The 23,223-nt window shown below is 35.8% G+C and overlaps 1 protein-coding gene across 1 annotated transcript in view; it reads right to left on the bottom strand.

Moving 5' to 3' along the window:
- Positions 1–23,223, bottom strand: part of DNAH1 (dynein axonemal heavy chain 1) — a 163,992-nt gene that overhangs the window by 122,161 nt on the left and 18,608 nt on the right. Inside the window, exons 6-11 of the mRNA XM_070933699.1 lie at positions 21,522–21,683; positions 19,400–19,652; positions 11,233–11,390; positions 6,365–6,576; positions 4,538–4,836; positions 1,443–1,593 (exon numbers count right to left, since the gene is read on the bottom strand). Coding sequence (XP_070789800.1) covers positions 1,443–1,593; positions 4,538–4,836; positions 6,365–6,576; positions 11,233–11,390; positions 19,400–19,652; positions 21,522–21,683 — 1,235 coding nt within the window. The remainder of the gene's footprint in view (positions 1–1,442; positions 1,594–4,537; positions 4,837–6,364; positions 6,577–11,232; positions 11,391–19,399; positions 19,653–21,521; positions 21,684–23,223) is intronic.

Below are 23,223 nucleotides of genomic sequence, written 5' to 3'. Positions count from 1 at the left end.
TTATAAACAATTCAAAGATCTAACTATAATATATGGAGCTCGGTTGGAATTCCTAGTCATGCTAAATGTGATTTGCACCAAACTTTGCCTTAATTGTGTTGCAGCTTATCTCTACAAGCTGTTCACAGTAGCAGGCTTCATACCCCAGCTTTGGAGAGATTAAATATTTTGGCTAACCTATCCTTTAAGCATGGCTTGCTGGCATTCAGTGAGAAACAATGAAAGTATTCTTTTCTTTTTAATAAAGAAGATAGAAATTCTTGATGGTAAAAAGATCTCCCACCCTAGCCAAATCAGCAGAAGCATATTGCAAGAATTGAATAAAAAAAACTTTCAACTTACTCTAAAAGTCACTTTAATAACGATTTGTGCTGAGATTTAAATTTTGAAATAAAAAGCCTTTTTTTTTAATCTGCAGCACACCACTTTATAAAGAAGCATCAAGATAAATACATATAATGAAACATCTCAGATATTCCCTTTACTTTGGTGTCAGCATTAATAGCTTCAGGATTTAAAATTACAGCGTTATTGCCAACACTTTCTCATTTAAATCTGACATGTTTTCCTCAATTGGAAAAGTGTTAGTGGAGTCCTCCTCTGGCAATATGTCAGTGCTAAAAAGTGTTAGCTAAATCCTTCTGCAAAATCCTCCCTTATCTTCTGCCCTTTAAAATTTTAGAGTTTTTATATCTCTGTATAGGGTGGCTTTATGAAATTTACAACACAAATTGAACTGATATTTCTCAACTCCTCTCCCTGACTCCCCCACCCCCACAAAATATCAGGATGTGACATCAAAATCAATCTTCTTTCCCTAAACTTCAGTACATATTAACTAAAAAACTGCATTAGTTTCTCAGTGAAAAAGAGACTAATCCATGACCTGGCTGTTGTTTTCAATTATTACAATTATAACAAATTACAGTATTGTTTCTGAAAAACAGATATTAGCCTGAAAATCTCCAGCATCCTATCCTTAAATATTTGGAGTACAAAACTGTGATAACTTCATAAAACTGGCATGTGGCCATTGCAAAACAAAAGGCAAAATATTTTTCCGGATTGAGAAATATTTAGAATCTATAAAGACTCAGTCTGGATCACTGGGACCAGAGATTTAATCTTCTGAGCTTTCAGACCTACGCTGGAGCCCATCCTCAGGGAACTTCTCTTTAGCGGAGTGTGTCATGAGAAATTTCCTGAGGATGGGCTCCAGCACAAATTTGAAAGCTTGGAAGACTAAACCTCTGATCCCGGTGATTGGCCCAGATTAGATCCTCCAACATTATTCTGGGACATTTATATTTGCCTCTATAAAGACTAATGTGTAACTCTTTAGTATAAACAATGAAGCCTGAAATGGTATAACTATGCACATTTTATAAGCTGGAACATATATCAGGGTGAGAAGACATTTCAGATTCTTGAAAGAAACTCACTTTCTCCAGTTGTGGTATGCTATGTGTAGCCAAGATCCCTTTATTAAAAAGAGAAACAATTGATGTCTCAAAATTCTCCAAAGGTGTGCTAAAATGGACACCATAACTGTCTAAAGCCAAATCAATTATAAACAGGGGATTTTTTCGTGGCCTGCAAGAGGGAGAATGTAGAAATTTCACATTGTGTTATGGATAAACAGATTCAAGCATTAACTCATCTCTTTGCTAATTAAAATGCACTGAGCTGAAAACATATTCCAGTTTTATTTGTTTGTATTCCATAGAACTAGGAGCCCATACATATCCTGCATTTCTACCAGAAGGCATTTTCACACAATGTTTAATGGAGCTAATATTATCACTGTAGTAAAATAGATGGTTTCACAGGAGTATTGTTACATTGGTTGACATCTGTTCTATGATACTGTATTCTAAAATGGATAAAATATTCTGGCTGAGTATTATTTTTATTCAATTTGTCAGTTTATCAAAATATAATATTAATGAATATCATAAGGAATTTATCTAGAATATATACTAGCATGCAATTAAAAAAAAATGCAGCCGCTGGGTACAACTAGGGTAACACTTATGTAAATTAGGTACAGGTGGCACTCAATATCTTCTGTTTGTTATGCAGTTTTGTGTAACCAGAGTTAGTAAAAAGAAATCTGATCCCTGGTAAGGATTGTGCATATTTCTAATTTTGGGCAGACAGATTTGATCTACACCCAGTTTGGTCCAGTGATAAAGGCACTGGGCTAGAAAGAGGAGACCATGAGTTCAAGTCCTGTCTTGGTCATGAAACCCAGTTGGGTGACGTTTGGCCAGTAAAACTCAGGCCAACTCATCTCATAGGTTTGTGGACAAAATAGGAAGAAGTTGTGTTGGATATGTTCTCCACCTTGAATTATTTTCAAAAATAATGAAAGTGTGATATAAATAAAAGTAAACAAAATAAAAATAAAATAACTCTATCTTCATGTTTAAAAGAATGCATCAGGCCTTGACCCGCCCATCATCCCAGAGATTTGCCACTGATCGTCCCATCAGTCTGCCCACTTCTGAGGTATACCTACCAATCTTTGCAAAAAACAAAAACAAAAACAAAAAAACCCCACATTTTTGATTATTTTTTTAGGATTTCAGAACCTATTTTCCTAAATTCCATAACCTCAAGGTCTTCTCAAATTAATGTATATTATGAAATGAATTCCTATTCAAATGTCTCAAAATATTTTTATAGTTAAACTTCTAGTTTAGAAAATGTTTATGGGGTTCTTTGATTCCAAGAGTAACTTTACAGAAAATACAACTACCAATTAATAAGGAAGGATTTGGTTTACTAAAACTAGAGTTATATCATAAAGTTTACTTATTTGTCAAGTATTTAAATACTGGAAGCTAACTGTTAGTATTAATTTTCTAATTTGGGCAATTTTGGAATACATATATTTGGTTGTCTTTCATTTTTGATTATTTTTATTTTACAGACAATATATTTTATATGCAGATGTTAAGAAAAGAGTGGAATAAAGAACTAGAGGCTCCTATATTGCCTAGAAAATTGGAATGTCTGAACTTCTATAGCAAGCATGTGAATAGACTTCAATCATGAGTTACACACCAAAAATATTTAGAATCTATTGGACTCCACTACATTTGTATAGAAAAGGAGTGTCAAAATAGCATTTTGTACAAGATGTGATAAGGATAATGCTTCTTTAAAATGCATGTTTTACATGCATTTAAGCATCCTATACTTAACTAAGTTTTGAGAGAAAGTAGAGGAATGTGACTATATAACAAAAGCTAAAGGATAAAAGTCTCTTGGATTGCCTACCTACTACATGGTATTTGATAACTGGACAATATAAATGGATTCTCCATGGCCTTACTAGAGCTTAAAAAAAACCCTGATGATACAGCACTGGAAAGATAAATGTTTGGTCCTGTTTACTCAATGATTTGAAGATCTGACTCACACTTGTCATTTATGAAAGGATTACCTACAGATGTAGACTTTCTCTGGATAAGTAAAATGAAACATAGGAGTCATCTATACTCATCTATACAAAAATCACTAGTGTATAAAACAGTGTGGGGAGACAGGGAGGGAGGGAGGGAGGGAGGGAGGGAGAGAAACAGAACCTGTTTCGTGTAAATAGGAGAAGATAGAATCTAATCCCACCTGAGGCACAAAACCAGCTGGATGATCTTGGGGCTAGTCACTTCCTGTAACCTCTAGGAAAGAGGCAAGGCAAACCACTTCTGAAAAATGTTGCCAAGAAAACTGCAGGGATTTGTTTAGTCTGAGAATCAGACAGGTGTGCATACACACACAGAGATACAGACACACACACACAAATACTTGCATGTTTGCATTAGATAATTATATACAGAATTGTAAGTATTTACTGTTGTAATGACATAATACTTTAAATTTTTGGTTGTATTTTTTTCATTTATTTTTAAGCACTTTTACGTAACTTGTGTTTTTTAAAATAATGTTTATATCTTTGTGTTTTGTTCATTTAGGGTTTTTTTTCTGCTATTATTCTAAAAGTAATAATAATTAAAAAACCTGAAGTTTTGTTATCCACAACTGCAGACTTTAGGTTCTTATCATTTATAGGGCTACCTGCAAAAATTACATAGTGGTTTCTTTGGGATGATTGAGAACCTGAAAAGCCATTGCAACTTTTTCCCTTGAAAGCTGTAACCCAGAGACTGAGAAGTTAGATGAAGCAAAACGCTCCGTTGAGCATCTCACAAAAAAAAAAAGAAAAAGAAAAAGAACAAGGTAGTTTTGTAGCAATTTCAAGTATATCTTAGCTGAGCCAACAATAAGCTGGCTCAGCTGCCAAACTGAGTTAATAATATGAGATCACAAAGACACAGAACTGATTCTAGGATGATATAAATCCATATGGGTATGTGAAATGCTTGGGTGCAGTGGCATTATTTCATCAGGAACCTTAGAAAAGACAAAATACATTTAAAGATTCAACTCATAAGAAAAGGAATAAATTTCAAAAATATTGCTCAATGTTCTTTTCCTTTCTCAGATTGGAGACGTTTCCTCATTGTCTTACTTGTAAGGGCTATTAACAAGATCGTCTCCCCACGTCAGATTTTCAGGGCAATCCAGGACACTGTGGCAGGCATCCAAAAAGAGCTGTGTGAAGTTTACAAGTGAATCCTGGACCAGGTAACGTACAGAGTCTTGTAGCATAAACTTGATAAGCTCCATCAACTGATGAAGCTTGGACATCTGATATACTTCCCATTTTGTCTCATATAAGTTATACCAGCCTTTGCCTATGTCCCTCAGGCTGCTTCTTACTGCTATCTTTAGAGTATTGATCCACGTATCCTTGAGGAACATTGAAATCTGCAGGTAGTCAAAACAAAAGAATCTTCATCTTAGTTTCAAACTTCATATTGCACGTTAAATGGATATAGCAATAGATATTGCCGAGTCTAAAGAAATGCAGCAGTGGGTAGTGGGTAGTTAGTCCTTCTTTTCTCTGGCTTTGTGTTTGCATTAGTACACACCTCTATTACTATCCCTTTTGGGGAAGAGAGGAGTGGCTGAAGTTTGCAGTGGAAAAAAATAGAGGGATATCTATTAGATTCCCTTCCCACCTCCATTTTAAATCATCCCCCTGAGACTGCTTTGTGAAGGAAAAAATGGCATTATAGGCTTATTACATGTTTTATGGTCCACAGAATACTATTCTGTAAACAGGAAGAATTTTATTGTACTTTAATGACATTCTGCTAATAGCAACAGTTCCCAAAGCAATCTACACCAAAACAAATCTTTCCCCATAGAATGTTACACTGAAATAATCTATTTTTTAAGAAGAGTGCAGCATTTACTCTCAAGGACAGCAAAAACAAACAAAAACCCTCGGCTTTCCTAAAATATGAGCACATAAGCTTTTCTTTCTAATATCCAGATATTTCCTTCGAAAAGCTCATGAACAGATGATATTATATTTTATGGGAACTTGCCTATTTCCCCCCACATAAAGCAGCTTTAATGTTATCTCCTCTAAATATTTAACCTGCATATTTCCTACTTTTTCTTTTAAGTGGGTGCTTCTCAAACTCCTGGGCTACTTTTCTTTTTGAGGTAGATTATAGATAAAAGAAAGTTTAGGAAGTTCTTCTGTGTAAACAATTCATAATAAGTAGAGAACATGCATGCATAGCTTTTCATTCTTGCAGTTTGCAGAATTTGTTATTCCTGGGATCCAGGAATGAAAACAGTAAACTGTGTTTGGAAATCAGCAGTACCTGTTTTTTATTCAAAGCTCTTCTAGTTTTTCCCACATTAAATTGGACTATGTCCAATATATCTGTGATTAAGCTATACATAATGATAATCATAGAAGTATGAATTCTAATATAAAATATATGCTCTCTGAATCATGTTGTAGATTGAGTTGATTTTATTCAAGTGGGTAGGATGCTGCTTAGGTTAGCTATTTTCTCTCAATCTAAACTAAGCAGCCAACATTTCTTGGCTGCTGAGCATAGTTAGTCCTCAGTGGGCTGTTCTGGAAGCTGAATGCCTGCAGATATTGGAGGACTCCCAAGCTTGCTGATATAAGATTGGTATCATTATGGCCAACTTGGTGAACTATTTTTTCCATCAGTATATATGGTTAGGTTGTTATCCCACAAATGATCAAAGAAACATGTGTGTGCATTTCTTCTAGTTTTTATCATACAGTAGTCTAAGTGAAAGAGGGAGTTCCATGTTCTGAAGAACAGTAAGCAGAAGTCTTATCTGGCCTAAAGTAATCTTTTACCACTGGATTACATGGAGTCCTTTCACCCAACACACAATGGTTATAATCCTTTACATTTGTATATCTCATCCCTTCAAAGAATCTGCCATAACATGTTACCTGGGAAAAGGTCTGGGTCTGAATCTGTTCAAATGTTTCAAGTCGTCCATACTTAGTCAGGGTGGAATGGAAAAGAGACATAGCAGCGGTTTTATTGCACTCATCTCGCACCTGGCACAAAGCCATGATGACCTCTGGCCGTGTCAGGAGAGAGACAAAACTAAAAGTTTCTCTTTGCTCATTAAATGGATATTCTGGAACTTCAATGAGCCCTGGTAATAAAAAGAAAGATGTTATTGAAGTAATCAGTCTCATAAGTAAGCCTCTTAAATGCAGATAAATACATACATATCTGCCCCTTTGTTCCCTTTTGAATAAACAATGTTATGCAAACAACCAAAAAAAGAGTAAAAAGAAGACAATAAAAATGGAATAAAAACATTAAATCTTGCTTTGCTAACACAATTGGCTCTATCTCTCCAAATCTTTCTATAGTTGCGAATCATCCTGCTTTCCATCTAGTCTGTATATCAGTTCAAATATTGCCTTTTGGTATTTAAACTACTGATTTTAAGCATCTCATCAACACCATGTAACGAAAGCTTTTTCCTGATCTCACATAATTACATTCTTTTCAATTCCACTTTTCTGCATGACACCATTATTTTCACAGATATCTCGAAATACTCCTTGCAGCATTGTCACTTCAGTTTCAAATTATTTATTTTTAATTACATTCTCCTGAAGTATCCTTTAACTTTTTCATCCTCTTCCAAAATATTTGCTTTGATTTCCATTACATTTTGTCATTTTTCTCTCCCCACTCCATATGTAAATTTAGTTTATTTTTCTATAAACATATTGTATAATAGCTTCTCTTATCCTCATTTTTTGTAGCAATTGTTGTCTTACATGCATTTTTCTCATCTAGAGTCCTTTTCACATGAGCATTCTTTTATTCATCCTTTTTCATTCTTGTCATTAGCCTAATTACACACTCTGGCATTTTTAAACATAATTCTTTTTCGGTTCCATATCCTATTTTCTAATCTCCATTATAAAAGCCATCATTAAGTCTTCTAATACTCTTTGTATAGGATTAATAGTTTCTCTTCTTCAATCATTCTATTTTCACTCTAATGTCTTTCACTTCTTTTATTTTCTTTCATGCTTATTTATTGCTAACTGTCTTTAACAAGTCTACTAGTCTTTCTGTGTGTTTATACAGTTATGCTTAAAAGTTTATGAACCTTTTTGATTTTTCAATATTTCTGCATAATATGAACTAAAACACGATCTGATCTCCATGTAATTCCTAAAACTAGATAAAGAGACCCCAATTAAATAAATCACACAAAAATATTATACCTGTTCCATTTATTAAGGAAAATGGTCCAAAGCTACATATTTGTGTGTGGCAAAAATATGTGAACCTCTAGGATTGTCAGCTCATTTGAAGGGAAATTTAGAATTAGGATTTCAGACAATGAGCTAATGATCAGGTGGAAGTGTGGAAGTCTGCCTTATTTAAAGAGTTCTGAGCATTCGCTACGAAGTCTGATATTCACAATACAGGTATATGAAAGTGTGTCATGGCTTAAAGAAAGCAGATTTCTGAGGACCTACAAAAAATAGTTATTGATTCTTACCCAGCTGGAAAAGTTTACAAAAGTGTCATACAGATGATATACAAATAGAGGTAATTCAACACCTGTCCTATTTCCCATAAGAAAATGTCAGCGTATCTGTCTGTGAACTGAAGCTCAAGAGAAAAATAGATCATGCATCAAGATAATGATCCAAAACACACAAGTTGCATGACCACAGAATGGTTAAAGCAGAAAAAATGTTTTCAAATAGTCAAATCAGAGTCCTGATCTTAATCCTGTAGAAATGTTATGGAAGGACCTGAAATAGGCAGCTCACGGGAACATCCCTAAACTGAAACTGTTCTGTGAGGAGGAATAGGCTAAAATTCTTCCACGCTGATGTGCAGTATTGATCAACAGTTATTTTAAACCTTTAGTTGCAGTTATTACTGACCAAAGGGGACACACCAGTTATTAAAAGTAAAAAATTCATATACTTTTGCCACACACAAGTGTTTGACTTTGGATCTTTTTCCTGAAGAAATAAGTATAACATTTTTACTCATTTATTTATGTATTTGGGTTCATAAATGTCCCCAAGTTGCTTTTCAAAAGGCAACTGGACTTTTTTAATGTTTTTTTCCTTTAAGGATTTCATTTCTTGGATGAGAAGTGAAATGTCATCAAAGAAAAAGCATAAAAAGTCCAGTTGACTTTTGAAAAGCAACTTTGGGACAATCGTGACCTAGATGACCGAGAATCTCCATAGACATTGCATTCATAATCTGTTAAGCATCATTGTATATACAAACATATGTGTATACCACATCGAATACCATTGAACAGATTCTTCCAAGCAGGTATTCATCAACAATAATTTTTACGGTAGGTCTCAGAAAAGTCCATTCATCTTTTCTGGTGAATGGACCAGAATTTTGTTTATTCGTTCATATTACAAACATAGTAATTTTCCCTAGTTCATATTTATTCAGATTTTGTATATTTTTCTTCAAATCTATACCTAATTCTTTCATTGTTACTATTCAAAGGAGAGGGACATGCAACGTATGCAAGACAACAATCTATTGTATCAATTCTTATATTCTGACATACATTTTAGCCTATTTTCATAATTAAATCTGCATTTTTTTACTTCCCTTTCCTGAATGTATTTATCGCTTTCACAGGATTAGACCAATCAATTAACCAACTTTCTTCCTCCTCTCTCCCTCTTTTTTTCTTTCTTTCACCTCCCCACTGTATTCTTTTCACATTACAAGGTTCAATCTACCACATTTTATGTTCATCACCAAATGGGACATAGATACTGATCTCTGCTGCCTATCATAGATTTGATCACTCGAAACTTTCATATAATGCTTTTTAATAACAAAAAAGAAAGAATAGATTAGGTTACCAACATTAATTATAATTGTGTACTCCCTCTTAATCAGGATAGCTTCAGACTATTTTGATACATTTTAGTCAGAACACCAGGATCACCAGGTATTCTCCTGCTACTCTGTACAAGTCTGCCTGTATTCCATCAACTTGGAGATATATGCAGTGTGTCCATCCTGGAGACCTTGCCATACTTGGGATATGTGGACATGACCGTAATCCAAAACTGGATTTGGTGGGACCACCCACTGTGGTAAAGTGCCCCCTGATATAATCCAGAGATGCACAAAAAATCATAACCACTTCATTCACACATATTCCACTTTTGCTTTTTGTTGTTATACTCAATATGTTCAAATATACATACTCAAACATATATACACTTATACATGCATTTAGATATACTGCCTACTTCCAAAATGGTCCAATTCCAATCAAATATGCCTCAACATTACCAACTTATTGCAATAGAGAATCTGTTTTTCAATCAACTGCTATCATAGCTATTAAAATTTGGAGTTGAAGTGTGCAACTAAAATAAACAGTGTTCAGGGTATATGAGAAACTTTTTAAAGTTACATTGTTTGACAGATTGAGGTTCCCTATATCTTGCTACTTGTTCAGCAGAGGCCATGCTGCCATTGTTTTTCTACTTTCACACATTGGCTACTTCTTTAAAACAAGAATTCAAAAATTATCTCTTAAGTATGAAGTCTCCTGATGTAGTGAATGCAAAAATTAGCCCTCAGTCCATGTTTGTACCATTCAGTAAAAGAATAAAAAAAAAAATCAGATTCATGAACAAATTAGAAATATTAGAAAATCTCTTGCATATAATTGAGCTGTACCTGCTCATTTTGAATGGAAACAAAGATGATTACACTTATTACACTTACTTATTATGATTACACTTTCTATTGACCAGTAAAATTCCAATTATCCATCTCTCTGAAATTTCACCAAGTATTGCCATAAACTTTCACATCTAGGATTGTAGTCAAAAGACTAAGCAGTCTGAATTTTAGAATATTGAACACTGTATTTAAATTCTTTATTCACTGAGCTGCTGTTGTAAAATATTCTAACAATTCCATGGTTATATTAATTTTGAGTGGTCAACATTGGTCTAAAACATTTGGAGTACCTGAGACAATCTAACCTGATCTAGTGAGTATCCATCATTTTAAGGGTACAATTCCACTAACTTTAACTATTTGCTGGGAGAGATTAAAGATGTTTATATACTACTGCATTTTAGATTACATTAAAAATAATAAATGGAGCAACGTACAGGTAGTTCTTGGCATACAGCATTCATTCAACAACAGTTCAAAGTTATAACAGAATTGAAAAAAGTTACTTACCACCAGTCCTCACCCTTACAATTGTACCAGCATCTCCATGGTCACATGACCAAAATTCAGGCACTTGGCAATGGGATATATTTACAATGATTGCTTCATTCCAGGATCATGTGATCACCATTTGTGATCTTCCAAGTCAGCTTTCCACAAGCAAAATCAATGGGAGAAGCTGATTTTGCTTAATAACCACAGGCACTGAACAACTGCAGTGATTTGCTTTACAACCGTGGCCAAAAAGGTTGTAACATCAGACATGGCTCATTTAACAACTACCTTGCCTAGCAATGGAAATTCTGGTCCCAGTTGTGGTTGCAAGTTGAGAACCAACTCTATTGGCCAATGTTAATTTTGACAAATTAAGGATTTAGGAAATTGCTATTTTAGTATATTTTTAAAACATTTTTTGACAAAATGTCATCAGTATTTAATAGATAGAAATCTGTGATACTAATGTCTCTTTTTATAGTATCTTCTATAATACATCAATTACAATCTGAAGTTAACCACAAAAATTGCACATTTTATAAGCATTTTTCTCTTTCTCTCTGTGTGCACGTTGTCATGTGTTGCCTACCTTTCTCTGGTACCTTCTCTTCCTCTTTCTCAGGCAGAGTGACATAAGAAAATATCTGACGCTTCGAAGTGACAATTCTGTCAAAGTTAATCATGTTCATAGTACGCTCATAGTCTAGGGACACTTCCTTTCCCAGGAGGTGCAGACGTCGTAAAATCCTTAAGCATAATTAAAAAACTAATTAACTGAATGAACAATGACCTCTCAAAATGATATGTCTGTGTCACTCATACTTCTAGTCCCATATTCATTTCTCCTGTGCTCACTTATGCTTTGCTTCTTCATTAAAAGCATTTGTAGCACATTAATGGAGTTTCACGAGGGGGAGAACGGAATGGCAAGCTTAAGAGAAAATGGAGCATACCGTATTTTTTGGAGTATAAAATGCACCTACCTTTTTTGGTAAGGAAAAGAAGAAAAAGAAATCTCCCTCTGCCTCTGCCTCTGAGCAATTTTGTCTCGTTATAGCAAACAGCCTGCTTTACTTTCATTTTCATTTTCAGCATAGCTTGATTAGCACAAGGAAAAAAAAATCTGCTCCAGCAATTTACCTCTTTGCAGCAGCAGAGCCCTGCGCAAAACAGCTGAGAGCAAATCAGCTGAGAGCTGGGAAGCTGATCCAATCAACTTGTGTTAATTAGGCTGTGCTGAAGCTGAAAGGAGCTGTTTTTTCTTGCTGTTTGCTTGCAAGGAGGTAACTGCTGCGAGGCAGAGGCCAAAGGGTGGGGGCTAGTGGGTGGGCGGGGCTACATTCAGTGTATAAGATGCACCTAAATTTTCACCCCCTTTTAGGGGGGAAAAAGGTGCATCTTATACTCCGAAAAATACAGTAGTTATGTTACACTTAAGGCTGTATTAGACAGAAGAGAGAGAATAAGGAGCAATATTCCATATATTTCACAATACATTGTAATTGTGAATTGATCATAAATGCTTGCATGTTACTGAGATGGGAGAATTAAAAAACCAACAAATCTAAAGCAAATGCCCTAAGATGAAAGGGAGACATACCAGGAGATACTAGAGCAGATTCTCTAGCATTTAGCAAGATTAACGCTAGAGATATTTATCGGGACTAACTCCTGATACTTATCGGGAATAAGTTTCTCCACCTAAAAATGACACTCATCTAGGCCTAATAAAGTAGCTGAATGGTAATGAGCATGGAGATATACACCCTGAGCAATGTCTCAATCTGTGCAACTACTTGCCTGTGACAGCTGGGCCTGAATTGTTTTAACTACACACAGAGCAAAATTAATATAATATGCAAGAAGAAAGGCAAAAGGAAAATAATTCACAGTATTATAATTTAGAAAGGGATGATCCTATACTCAGATATTTAAAAAAATGGATGAGGAGAAGTGGGATGTTATTGGGATGGATACCTTCAAACATTTCTGTAGGCATTCCATTGCATTCTTTTCACTCTTATCTAAAATCAGATTTTTCCCTAATGGATGATTCATAAATATTATTAGTCCTACGTACTAATTAGATTATTCTTGCCATAATATAGTGTGATGGAATTGATGTATTATACCATTATTCATCTACCTTGTGCATCTCAAATTGTTCAAGTCATAGAATACATAGAATGCAAGTGTCAAGTTCATTTTCACACTTAACCTCACTTCTTATTCATAGATCTCCATTACTTCCATTCAGTTATATAATACACTGATTAGACTCATTTGAGTATATATTAGCATTTCCTAAAAATGTATACTCATCAAATGTACATTAGCATTTCCAAATTTGTGGTTACTCATGAATCACAAAAAGAAATGATAACAAAAGGAAGAGTCTATGACTTCCGGTTTGCTTCCTGCCGACGAAAGACGGTCCTGTTTTTGGACCGCCAGCCCCGCTGCCTGTTAGAGCCGCTTCGATCCAGAGAAGCGGCTCGGAAGTTCCCAAATCCAAAGGATTTGTGGAAGAGAGTGGGCGAAGAGCAGGTTGAGCCCCTGTGACCCCCAGACAGCTGTTACTGGGGAGGAAACAGGCGTGGCTCCCTTTCAGCTCGCCGAGACTCCGGATGGCGTGGGACGAATCTGCCCAGCGCAGAGCAAGGCGGCAGGAGCAATCTTTCCATTTAAACAAAGTTAACTCAAATAACCAGGGGGAGACAACAACTTGAACCTCGAAACCTCGAAAATGCAAGTATTACTACCCCTGTGATTCAAAGTAGAAGCGTGAGTGAGTGAAAGTTGCTTGAAAATGGCGCCCGGCTTCAGCGTTAACAAGCTGAAAGTGAGAGTGGATTAGCAATGTTACTTCAACTAGCTACAAAGTTGCGCTGTCTGTAACAAGGAAGAAAAGAAAGGAAAAATTCTTTTAAAACAAGCCTGATCTTGCTTCAATTTTAATCTCATCCCCAATTTGATTAAACCTGGAGGAATTTTTTAGAGGACTTTGTGGTGGTGGAAAAGGAAAAAGGATCTCCTTTTTTGGAAAAGCTAGTCTACATGGCAGAATGGCTTCCAAGCAGTCCAAACAGGAAGGGAAGGCGGCGGGGGGGGGGGGATCCCCCACACGTAAATCTGAACAGCAGCCTCCCAGCCAGCAGAGCCAGAAAAAAGAGTTTGATTTTGAAAGTTTAAAGGATTTTATTACTCAGGCTCTGGATGAGAAATTTGAAAAGTCACAACAGGAAATTAAGCAGGAGATTAATGAACTTAAAGAGGTGGTGCAAGAGAAATATGACAAGGTGACTAAAAAATTAATGACAGTGGTGTGGTTTGTCAGAAGCAATTATTAAAACGGATGCTAAGGTGGAAGAATTTAAATCAGAAATGAATGTTAAAATGAAGGAAACTGACTATAAAATTTTTGATGCTGATAACAAAATGCAGAGAGTTGAAAATGAAATTACAATGATGCAGTTCAGGTCCATGGAATTCGCTATAAGGCTAAGAGGCATAAAAGAGAACGATAGACAAGATTTGAGACAGATTTGTGCTGATGCTCTAGCTGTGTTGTTAAAGATTAGCCCTGAAGAGATTTTTTACAAAATGGATAAAATTTACAGAGTGAATTCGTGGGTGGCCAGACAAAGACAATTGCCTAGAGATGTGGTGATATATTTCACAGACAGAAGAATGAGAAATGATATTTTGCAAAAGTCTTTTCTCTCTGCTGTGCAAGTGGAGGGAACTCAGATTGGAGTCTATAAAGAGCTACCACCCAAGATGTTAAAAGATAGAAAAGATTTTGGATTTTTAGTGAATGAATTAAAAAAACAACAAATTCCATTTCGGTGGGATGCTCCAACTGGCATAATTTTGAGGTATAATGGAGAAAGATATCGATTAAACACTGTTGAGAAGGCAGAACAATTTTATTCTAATGTATTTAAAGAGAGTTTACCATCCCCACGTACATCTACTATGTTGGAGATAAAGGAGAGTGACAAGGAGAAGCAACTTCAGCAAGAGATGGAAGAGCAGCTTAAGCAGGTGGAACCAGAGGCAACGGAAATGCAGGGAGCTACAGGAGGTTTTCTGGAGGAGCCCCTGCTAGACCCCTCTCCGATTGTGATTGACCCACCTAAGACTACAAGAGATGTGGCTTTGGACCTAGCCCGGATGGCTGAAGCTAAAGACCAGCGCGTAACTCGAGCAATTTCTAAGCAACTTAAAGAAAAGCAACAACAGGAAAGGCCCAAGCCACAACAATACAAGAAGGGAGTCAAGAGTAATATACAAGAATGTGAAGCCATGGGGGGAGTAAAGCCGAAGACTATCGATTCGGAAGATATTCGGCAATTCTGCTCGTCGCTTCAAAAAAGTCTACATGACGATTAAGTTTTTATCTTGGAATGTGAATGGATTAAATTCACCACAGAAAAGGAAAAAATTATTCACATATTTGAGACAATTTAATAATAATATAATTTGCCTACAAGAAACTCATGTTAGAACACAAGATCAAAAATATTTGATAAATTCAAAATTAGGAACACATTTTATAGCCTCAAATTTGGAAAAAAAGAATGGTGTGGTTATTTATATAAATAAAAGACTGTCAGCTAAAATTATAGAAGCAGATGAAGGTCGTAGGTTTATAGCAATTGAACTGCATACAGTAAGTGGTCTAATTCTAGTGATCGGAATTTATGCTCCTAATCAACAACAGGATCATTTCTACAAAACTTTGCATTCTAAAATACTGCAATGGGACTATAGATCTATTTTAATCATGGGAGATTGGAATGGAGTAATTGACTCTAAAATAGATAAAAAGAGTTTGGCGAAGTCAAGGATTAGACTACCACAGACTTTTTTTGATATGAAAGAAGATTTGGAATTAAAAGATATTTGGAGAATACATAATCCAAAAGAATTGGACTTTACTTTTTTCTCAGATAGACACAGATCCTTTTCTAGGATTGATTTTATTTTACTATCAGCTGATTTACTTGTTAAAACAAAAAGAACAAAGATTTTTCCAAGGACTTTAACCGACCATAGCCCAGTATGGATAGAAATTGAGATGGGAAAGACTGAGAGAAGATCATGGAGATTAAATGAAAACTTGTTTAGATATGAAAAAAATATAACAGAACTTAAAAAGCAGATGAAAGAATTTTTTGAAATGAATTTGAATAAGGGTACCCCTATTGAAATCGTGTGGGATGCGAGTAAAGCGTATATGAGAGGGGTACTCATTCATATGAACTCTAAACATAAACTGAATCGACAAAAGAAAAGATCTGAAATGGAAGTAGAAATAAAGAACAAAGAACAGTTACTTATAAAAAACCCAACATATGAAAGAATACGTGGTGCTATAAAACTTCTGAAAGATCAATTTCAAATGCTTATGGCAGAACAAACAGCAACAAATTTACAATATGCGAAACATAATACATTTTGTAACGCTAACAAACTGGGCAGATGGTTGGCTTACACACTAAGGAAGAAGCAGAGTACACGGACTATTGATAGTATTGATATTGGAGGGAAGGAAATTTCTCAACAAAAATTAATTAAAGAAGTTTTTGTAGATTATTACACTAAATTATATGCTAAAGATGACACGCAGAATGGACTTATAGAAAAATATTTAGAAAACAAAAGAGTTACAAAAATTACCAATCAACAAAAGGAGAGAATGAATTATCCTATAACAGCTGAGGAGATTATTGCCGCAATTAAACAATTGAAAACAGCTAAAGCTCCTGGGACGGATGGTTTAACTGCGGTGTACTATAAAACTTTACAAGCAGAAATGATTGAGCATCTTTAAGATTTATTTTGTAGTATACAACAAGGGGGTAAAATACCCCCATCATGGAAAACAGCTTATATTTCATTGATACCGAAAGAGCAAATAGGTCCTAAAAAACCTGAGAATTTTAGACCAATATCTCTTCTGAATAATGATTATAAAATATTTGCAAAAGTATTAGCCAACAGGTTGATGCCAGTTATTCAAGAGGTGATTCATTGTGACCAAGTGGGATTTATAGAAGGCAGATATATGAAGAACAATGTAAGGCAAGTTATAGATTTACTGGAATATCTTGAGAAGAATAAACAGATCCCTGCAGTGCTGGTCTTCTTGGATGTGGAGAAGGCCTTTGATAGAGTGGATTGGAATTTTCTATTAAAGACTTTAAAAAAGATGGACTTTGGGGATCAATTTATACAGGCGGTTTCAGCAATTTATCAAGAACAAAAGGCACAGATTATTATTAATGGAAGTTTGACAACAGACTTTAATATTGAAAAAGGAACAAGACAAGGTTGTCCGTTATCCCCATTGTTATTTATTTTAACATTAGAAGTCTTGTTGAATACAATACGGGACTCGAGTATCTTGAAAGGAATAGTGATAAGGCAAGAGGATTACAGAATAAGGGCGTTTGCAGATGATCTGGTCGTTACCCTAACACAGCCGATGGAATCAATAATCCAGATGAAAGACATTATAAAAGACTATGGTACAGTATCAGGATTTAGATTGAACCAGAAAAAAACTAAGATGATAGTTAAAAATATGACACAAGATCGAAAACACGAACTTGAAAGCAAGGCAGGTTTTGAGATAGTACCAAAGGTTAAATATCTAGGAGTTCAGGTTGCAGAATCAAATATGAAACTGTTTCAAAATAATTATGAGGTGTTGTGGCGAGATGTACAGAAAGATATGGAGACTTGGAAAAAACTGCAGCTGTCTTTACTTGGAAGAATAGCAGCAGTTAAGATGAACATTTTGCCAAGATTTCTTTTTTTGTTTCAAATGATTCCGGTGCTTAAAAGTGATAAACAATTGAAAGAATGGCAAAGTAGACTGAATAAGTTTGTCTGGAACGAGAAAAAACCGAGAGTGAAACTGAAAATTATTCAAGATGTTCCAGAAAGGGGAGGTCTTAAACTTCCAAACCTACAATTATATTATGAAGCAGCAGCTTTGACCCAAGCAAGTGATTGGTTTGGAAGGAAAAAGACTGGAATATTGAATATAGAAAGCTTTGATCTTGAATTTGGTTGGCATGCTTACTTATTTTATGAGAACAAAGTGGATAAAGTATTTAAAAGCCACATACTTAGAGACTCCTTGATGAGAGTTTGGAAGAAGCACCGACTCAAATGGGATTACAAAATACCGCTATGGCTGGATCTTGGTCATATCATGTGGAATACAAATATAATGTCACTCGGGGGGGGGGGTTATATAAAGAAGTTCTTTTTGCAGATGCGGGCAGATGGCAACTGAAGACTTTAGAAACGCTGTTGGCAGAAGGGATTAATTTAACTTGGTTACAGTATAATCAACTTCAATTGAGATGGAAAGAGGACCAAAAAATTGGTATAATGATGCATGAGGAAGAATTGGTTAGACATATAAAAGAGAAAGGTCCAATGCATATTAAAAGGCTTTATAATGTTTTGTTAGAAAGGGATTCAGAAACTGAATTGGTTAAAGATTGCATGATTAAGTGGGCACAAAATTTTGCAGAACCAGTGATGTTGGAAACATGGGAAAAAATATGGGTTCAGAATGTTAAATTTACACAGTCGCAGAATTTGAGGGAAAATTTTTATAAAATGTTTTATAGATGGCATTTAGATCCTAAGAAATTGTCGTGTATGTACCCTAATGTTCAACCAAAATGTTGGAGATGTGATTGCTTAGATGCCACATATTATCATGTGTGGTGGACTTGTAAGAAAGTGAAGGCTTTTTGGATAAAAATTTGGTGGGTTATGCAGAATGTTTTGAAGAAAAAAATTCAGTTTTCTCCACAATTGTTTTTATTGGGTATAGTTAAGGGTTTTACATTGGGTGAAACAAAGTTGATATTGTATATGATAACAGCAGCGAGATTACTGATAGGTCAATATTGGAAAAATGAAGCTATGCCCACTATTGAGGAATGGACTTTGCAGATGGCTAGCTTTGCAGAGATGGCGAAGATTTCAGCATATCTAAAAGATCGCTCACAAGAGACTTATGAATGGGAGTGGAAAAAGTGGATAGATTATGTGCAGAATAAATATCAAAGTAGGAAGTATCAGATAGCTTTTAACTGAAAGTATTATATAAAGATAGAAATATTTGAATTTTGTGAAGACGTGAAAAATATACAGGGGGTGGAGGGGTTCAAGTTTTATAAAAAGGGGATTTTGATTTGGATTATATTCTGTGGAAGTCCGGGGGGAGGGGTGGGTTAGGGGGGTTAGGGAGGGTTAGGGAGGGTTGGGGGGGGAAATGGGGAGAAAATGTAATTGTAAAACTTTTCCAATAAAAAAAAAAAGGAAGAGTCTATGAAAGTCAACTAAATTCCACCTTTCGCTCCCCCCCCAAATGTATTTTAACAATTTTTAATTGTAAAACTGCAAATGTATGCGTAAAAATGATTGGTAATACCATGCCATTCCATATTATAGTTGCATCCGACTTCACTTAACTTTATTCAAATAATTTCTGCTCTCATTTATATTTACTCATTTTCTTTATTCATTTTTGTTTGTCACGTAAGGCTATATTTCTAGCATGTGTAGAAGGAGGGAAAGGAGTAGCAAAGAAGGAACAAAAAGGGAAATGAGAAAAAAACAGGTTCTACTTTTACCCAGCTGGCTGGGCCTTTCTTGTCATTGACAAAAGTTAATAATATGAAGAGCGATAAGAAGTTTTGAAAAAGTATCATGAAACTTACTGGCTTCCTTTCTTTAGATGTGAAGTTTGGATTGCCATTTGTTTCATATTTTGCAAACTTTTCTCTTGAATGCTTTGCAATCCATCTACTGGCATACAGTCCACATAGAGATTATATAACAATAGTGCCTGTGTTTTCTTCCTTAAATTGTGGGCTGTGATCACACGCTGGGCAAAATTACGAGGATCCTCAGCAAGAAAAAGCAAACGGATCCGAGGCACCCAATACTGACAGTCGATCAGTGGGGGTCTCCCTAGGCAGAGATCAGAAAACAAGACAACAGAAAATGTGAAAGTTTAAATATCCAAAACTGCCTGTGCATAACCAGGCTACTGTCCAGTTAATAGCCTTTTTGCTGAAAAAAGAAATGGATAAGAGAATCAAAATTGAGACTTAGAGGATTACTGAGGAAAAATGTCAACATGTCTAATTAAGTGAGACAGCAGAAGCTCTCTTATCAGGTCTCCTACTGCTTTGTTTCTCTTCTTAGTTAAAGTAACAAGACCACATATCTTTTAACCCTTTCCTCCTGTTTTACTTTCCTCATTTAAATTGCCCTCAGCAGTCTTATTTGCCCTGAAAAGCAGCAGCAGTCCAATAGTACCATAGAGGAACTAACGGCCTTCACAGAGGCAAACAGTGACATTTTTGCCTTTTCACTATACCCCCTGTATGGCTTCTTATTACACAATAAAGTACACAATGTACTTTATTCCTGTCTTTGAAATGGGGGGAAAGTATACTGATTGGAAAACTGCTATCCCTATGGCAATTCTTTTCCTGCACCTCTAAAACGAGTCCAGCAGGAGTTGCTGTAAGAAGCTGGGGCCCAGAGGTGCCTGGCTACAGTGGAGCTGTCTTGCTTCCCATGTCACAGCCGTCTCTGGCCATGAGCACTGTGATCCCAACCAGCTCCAGGACTACAATCAGCATCTAGACCCTGTCCACTCTCTGCTTCCCTGCCCTTCCCTTCTGAAAGCAAGTTTAGCAGCAAATAGGAAAATAGGTGTATCTCCCAAGCCTCCAGTGAATGGCAGGGTTCAGACAGACAGGAACCTACCTCTCTGGTGAGCTGTCTTGAAGGACAGTAGTAGAGGTGGTTCTCTGGGGCAAGGATGACAAAGAGGCTGGGGGAGATGTCAGTTTGCATTTGCCACCTACAGCAGAATGCACTTAATGTTTGTGGGGAGAGAATTGTGTATACAGACATAAATAAGAAAAAAAAGAAAAAAAAAGAAAGAAATTGACTGCCATGCAAGTTAAATTCTGTCAGCTAATGTCAGCTAATTCTGTCAGGGGCACCTGACCTGTAGCCAGTTGGGAAGGGGGACAATTTGGAGTGGCATATCTTCCCCAAGTTTCTGCTCTATGCAATAACACAGGATATATCTATAAGTGAGGGCTTCTTCTGTTTGTCAATCCTAGTTTCCTGAATGTTATTGACCCAAATTACTCAATGAATTTCCATGGCTAAGGAAGGACTAGAACCTAGGTTCTCAGGCCAATATCTTAGCCATGTCAGCACACTGGGTCATATCAGTACCAGGACAACAAGGACATGTGGATAAACTGTATGTCAGAGCACAAATCTGATTATATGTCTATGGAGATTCTCAGTCATCCAGGTCATGGTTGTCCCAAAGATAGTTTTTCAAGAGGCAACTGGACTTTCTGTTTTTTCTTTGAAGACCTTTCACTTCTCATCCAAGATGCTTCTGAGCTGAAGAAGCTTCTTGGATGAGAAGCGAAACTATTTCAAAGAAAAAACAGAAAGTCCAGTTGCGTCTTGAAAAACCACCTTTGGGACATCTGATTATATATTTATTATCCCTTACTGTGACTGTAGGTGATGTGGTCAGGGATTGATCACCTCCTTATTCTCTTAACCTCTTTCAAAGGTCTCTGCAAGGGTTACAGAAAGCCAACTGACAATCAAATATGCAGCCAGTATGCATAAGACTAGAAGGAGAAAGCCATTTTAAAATGTTCAGCTGTTCCCTATAAAAGGGATCACAAATTACACTACAACACAGGGTTTTTATGTACAGTTTTAGATATAGCTAACTGATACAGAAATTGTCCTTCCTTCCTGCATTCCAGTGATAACTAAATTGAAACTCACCTTCAGCTGTCATTCCTCCATTGATTATACATCTCCCATTGAGGTCTCGAACAAGGCCCATTTTGTTTGTCTTATGTACCAAGTAGAGTTTTGACTCTTCATCATAATCCAAGACTCCAACATTTATCCACTTATAGATCAGTGTGTGGCTTTTTGGATCTCCTTAGGTATTAATGACAAACACAGTTTTACTATTTCACAATTGCCCTAATTAGAATAGTGGAATTACAAAAATTACATTTCACGCAGCTGCAATTATCACCCCTTCTGTTCTTGATCCCAGATTTTCTCAATACTTTAATAGATTTAGGAAGAAGTTGGCTTTGTGCGAGACCCTGAATGTATGTTTTTTCCAATGGGTATGGGGACTCGGCAGTTTAAAAAAATTGATACTTTAATGGTATGTGGGAATCACTTTGGGAAACAGGGTGAAGAGATGTAGCCAAGGAACCAGACAGATAAAAGGCAGCTGAGCTGGCAGTAGAAATGTGGACAGGGAAGGAGGAGAGATGTACTTTCAAATTTGCAAGATTCTGTTAATGTAGCATTAAAGTAAAATTAGTTTATCTGGTCCTCTTTCCTGTCTGATCAACCTTGTAAGGCTGACAAGTTCAGTGGCTGTACTGATTGTTTTAATCAATGGACTGTGAATTTTATGTATTTTATTATGGCTTTTTATAAGCTTTTATATTATTTTTTTCTTGCTTCTAAATTCGGTTTTTTTTCTTTTTGGTTGTTTTTCTGGGTTGTTTTAATTGTTTATAAACTACCCAGTATGTGTGTGTACGTGTGTATATAGATATACAGATATAGATATTTAGATAAAGGAATGTTTCTAAATGAAGAATTTTTCTTTCAAAATTGCTGAAGACCTGTCTTGACAATTCAATGCTTTGTGAAAAAAAACCTCACAAAAATCTTATGTTGTACACTTAGGAGAAAGACATAAAAATCAGAGACTACTTCTTAAATTATAACTTGCACAAAAGGTAATAGAGTTCCACGCTTCATAGGGAGGTACAAGAAAAAAATGTGATGCCTTAGACCCACTGACACTAAAGCTCAAAATGTTGAGCATCACAGACTCGGTTTCCATGAAAATTAGCTGAAATCAGATATTCCTGACAAGTTATATATTTTTTAAAAATTGTAAGTATAGGATTTTTTCTTGCATCAGTCTATATATTCACTGAGAGTGTAATCTGAATTTTTTGGAGAGGATATTTCTATTTAAAGTACCATGAGCAATGAAAAATTCCCACTAGTAGAATTGTCTCTTCAAAGTGGCTCATCTGGTACTTCCACTAATGTTCTTCATTTTCCAGTCAAAAAACCTACTTTTTTCACCCTTTTACTAATTATTATATGTAGCAGCTTTAATTTATAACTTTCTATATTACTCTGTGAAATTATTATTTTAATTTTTTATGCTAGTTCCAAGCTTTATTTTATTGTGTTTTATCTAATGTTCTTATATTATGTCTTACTCAGGGCCGGATTTTCCTATAGGCTAACTAGGCTTCAGCCTAGGGCCTCAAGATCAAGAGGGGGCCTCAAGATCAAGAGGGGCCTACATTCAAATTGTTAGCAAAATTAAAATTACACTTTCACTATAGGTGAAAGGGCCTCATAAGTGGAATAGCCTAGGGCCTCTTTTTATCTAAATCCGGCCCTGGTCTTACTACTTTGTCAACTACACTGG

Source organism: Pituophis catenifer, unplaced genomic scaffold, assembly GCF_029215685.1.
Source record: "Pituophis catenifer annectens isolate HBS135680 unplaced genomic scaffold, rPitCat1.0.hap2 SCAF_2, whole genome shotgun sequence".
NCBI lineage: Eukaryota > Metazoa > Chordata > Lepidosauria > Squamata > Colubridae > Pituophis > Pituophis catenifer.
This window is presented reverse-complemented; position numbering and strand designations above follow the sequence as displayed.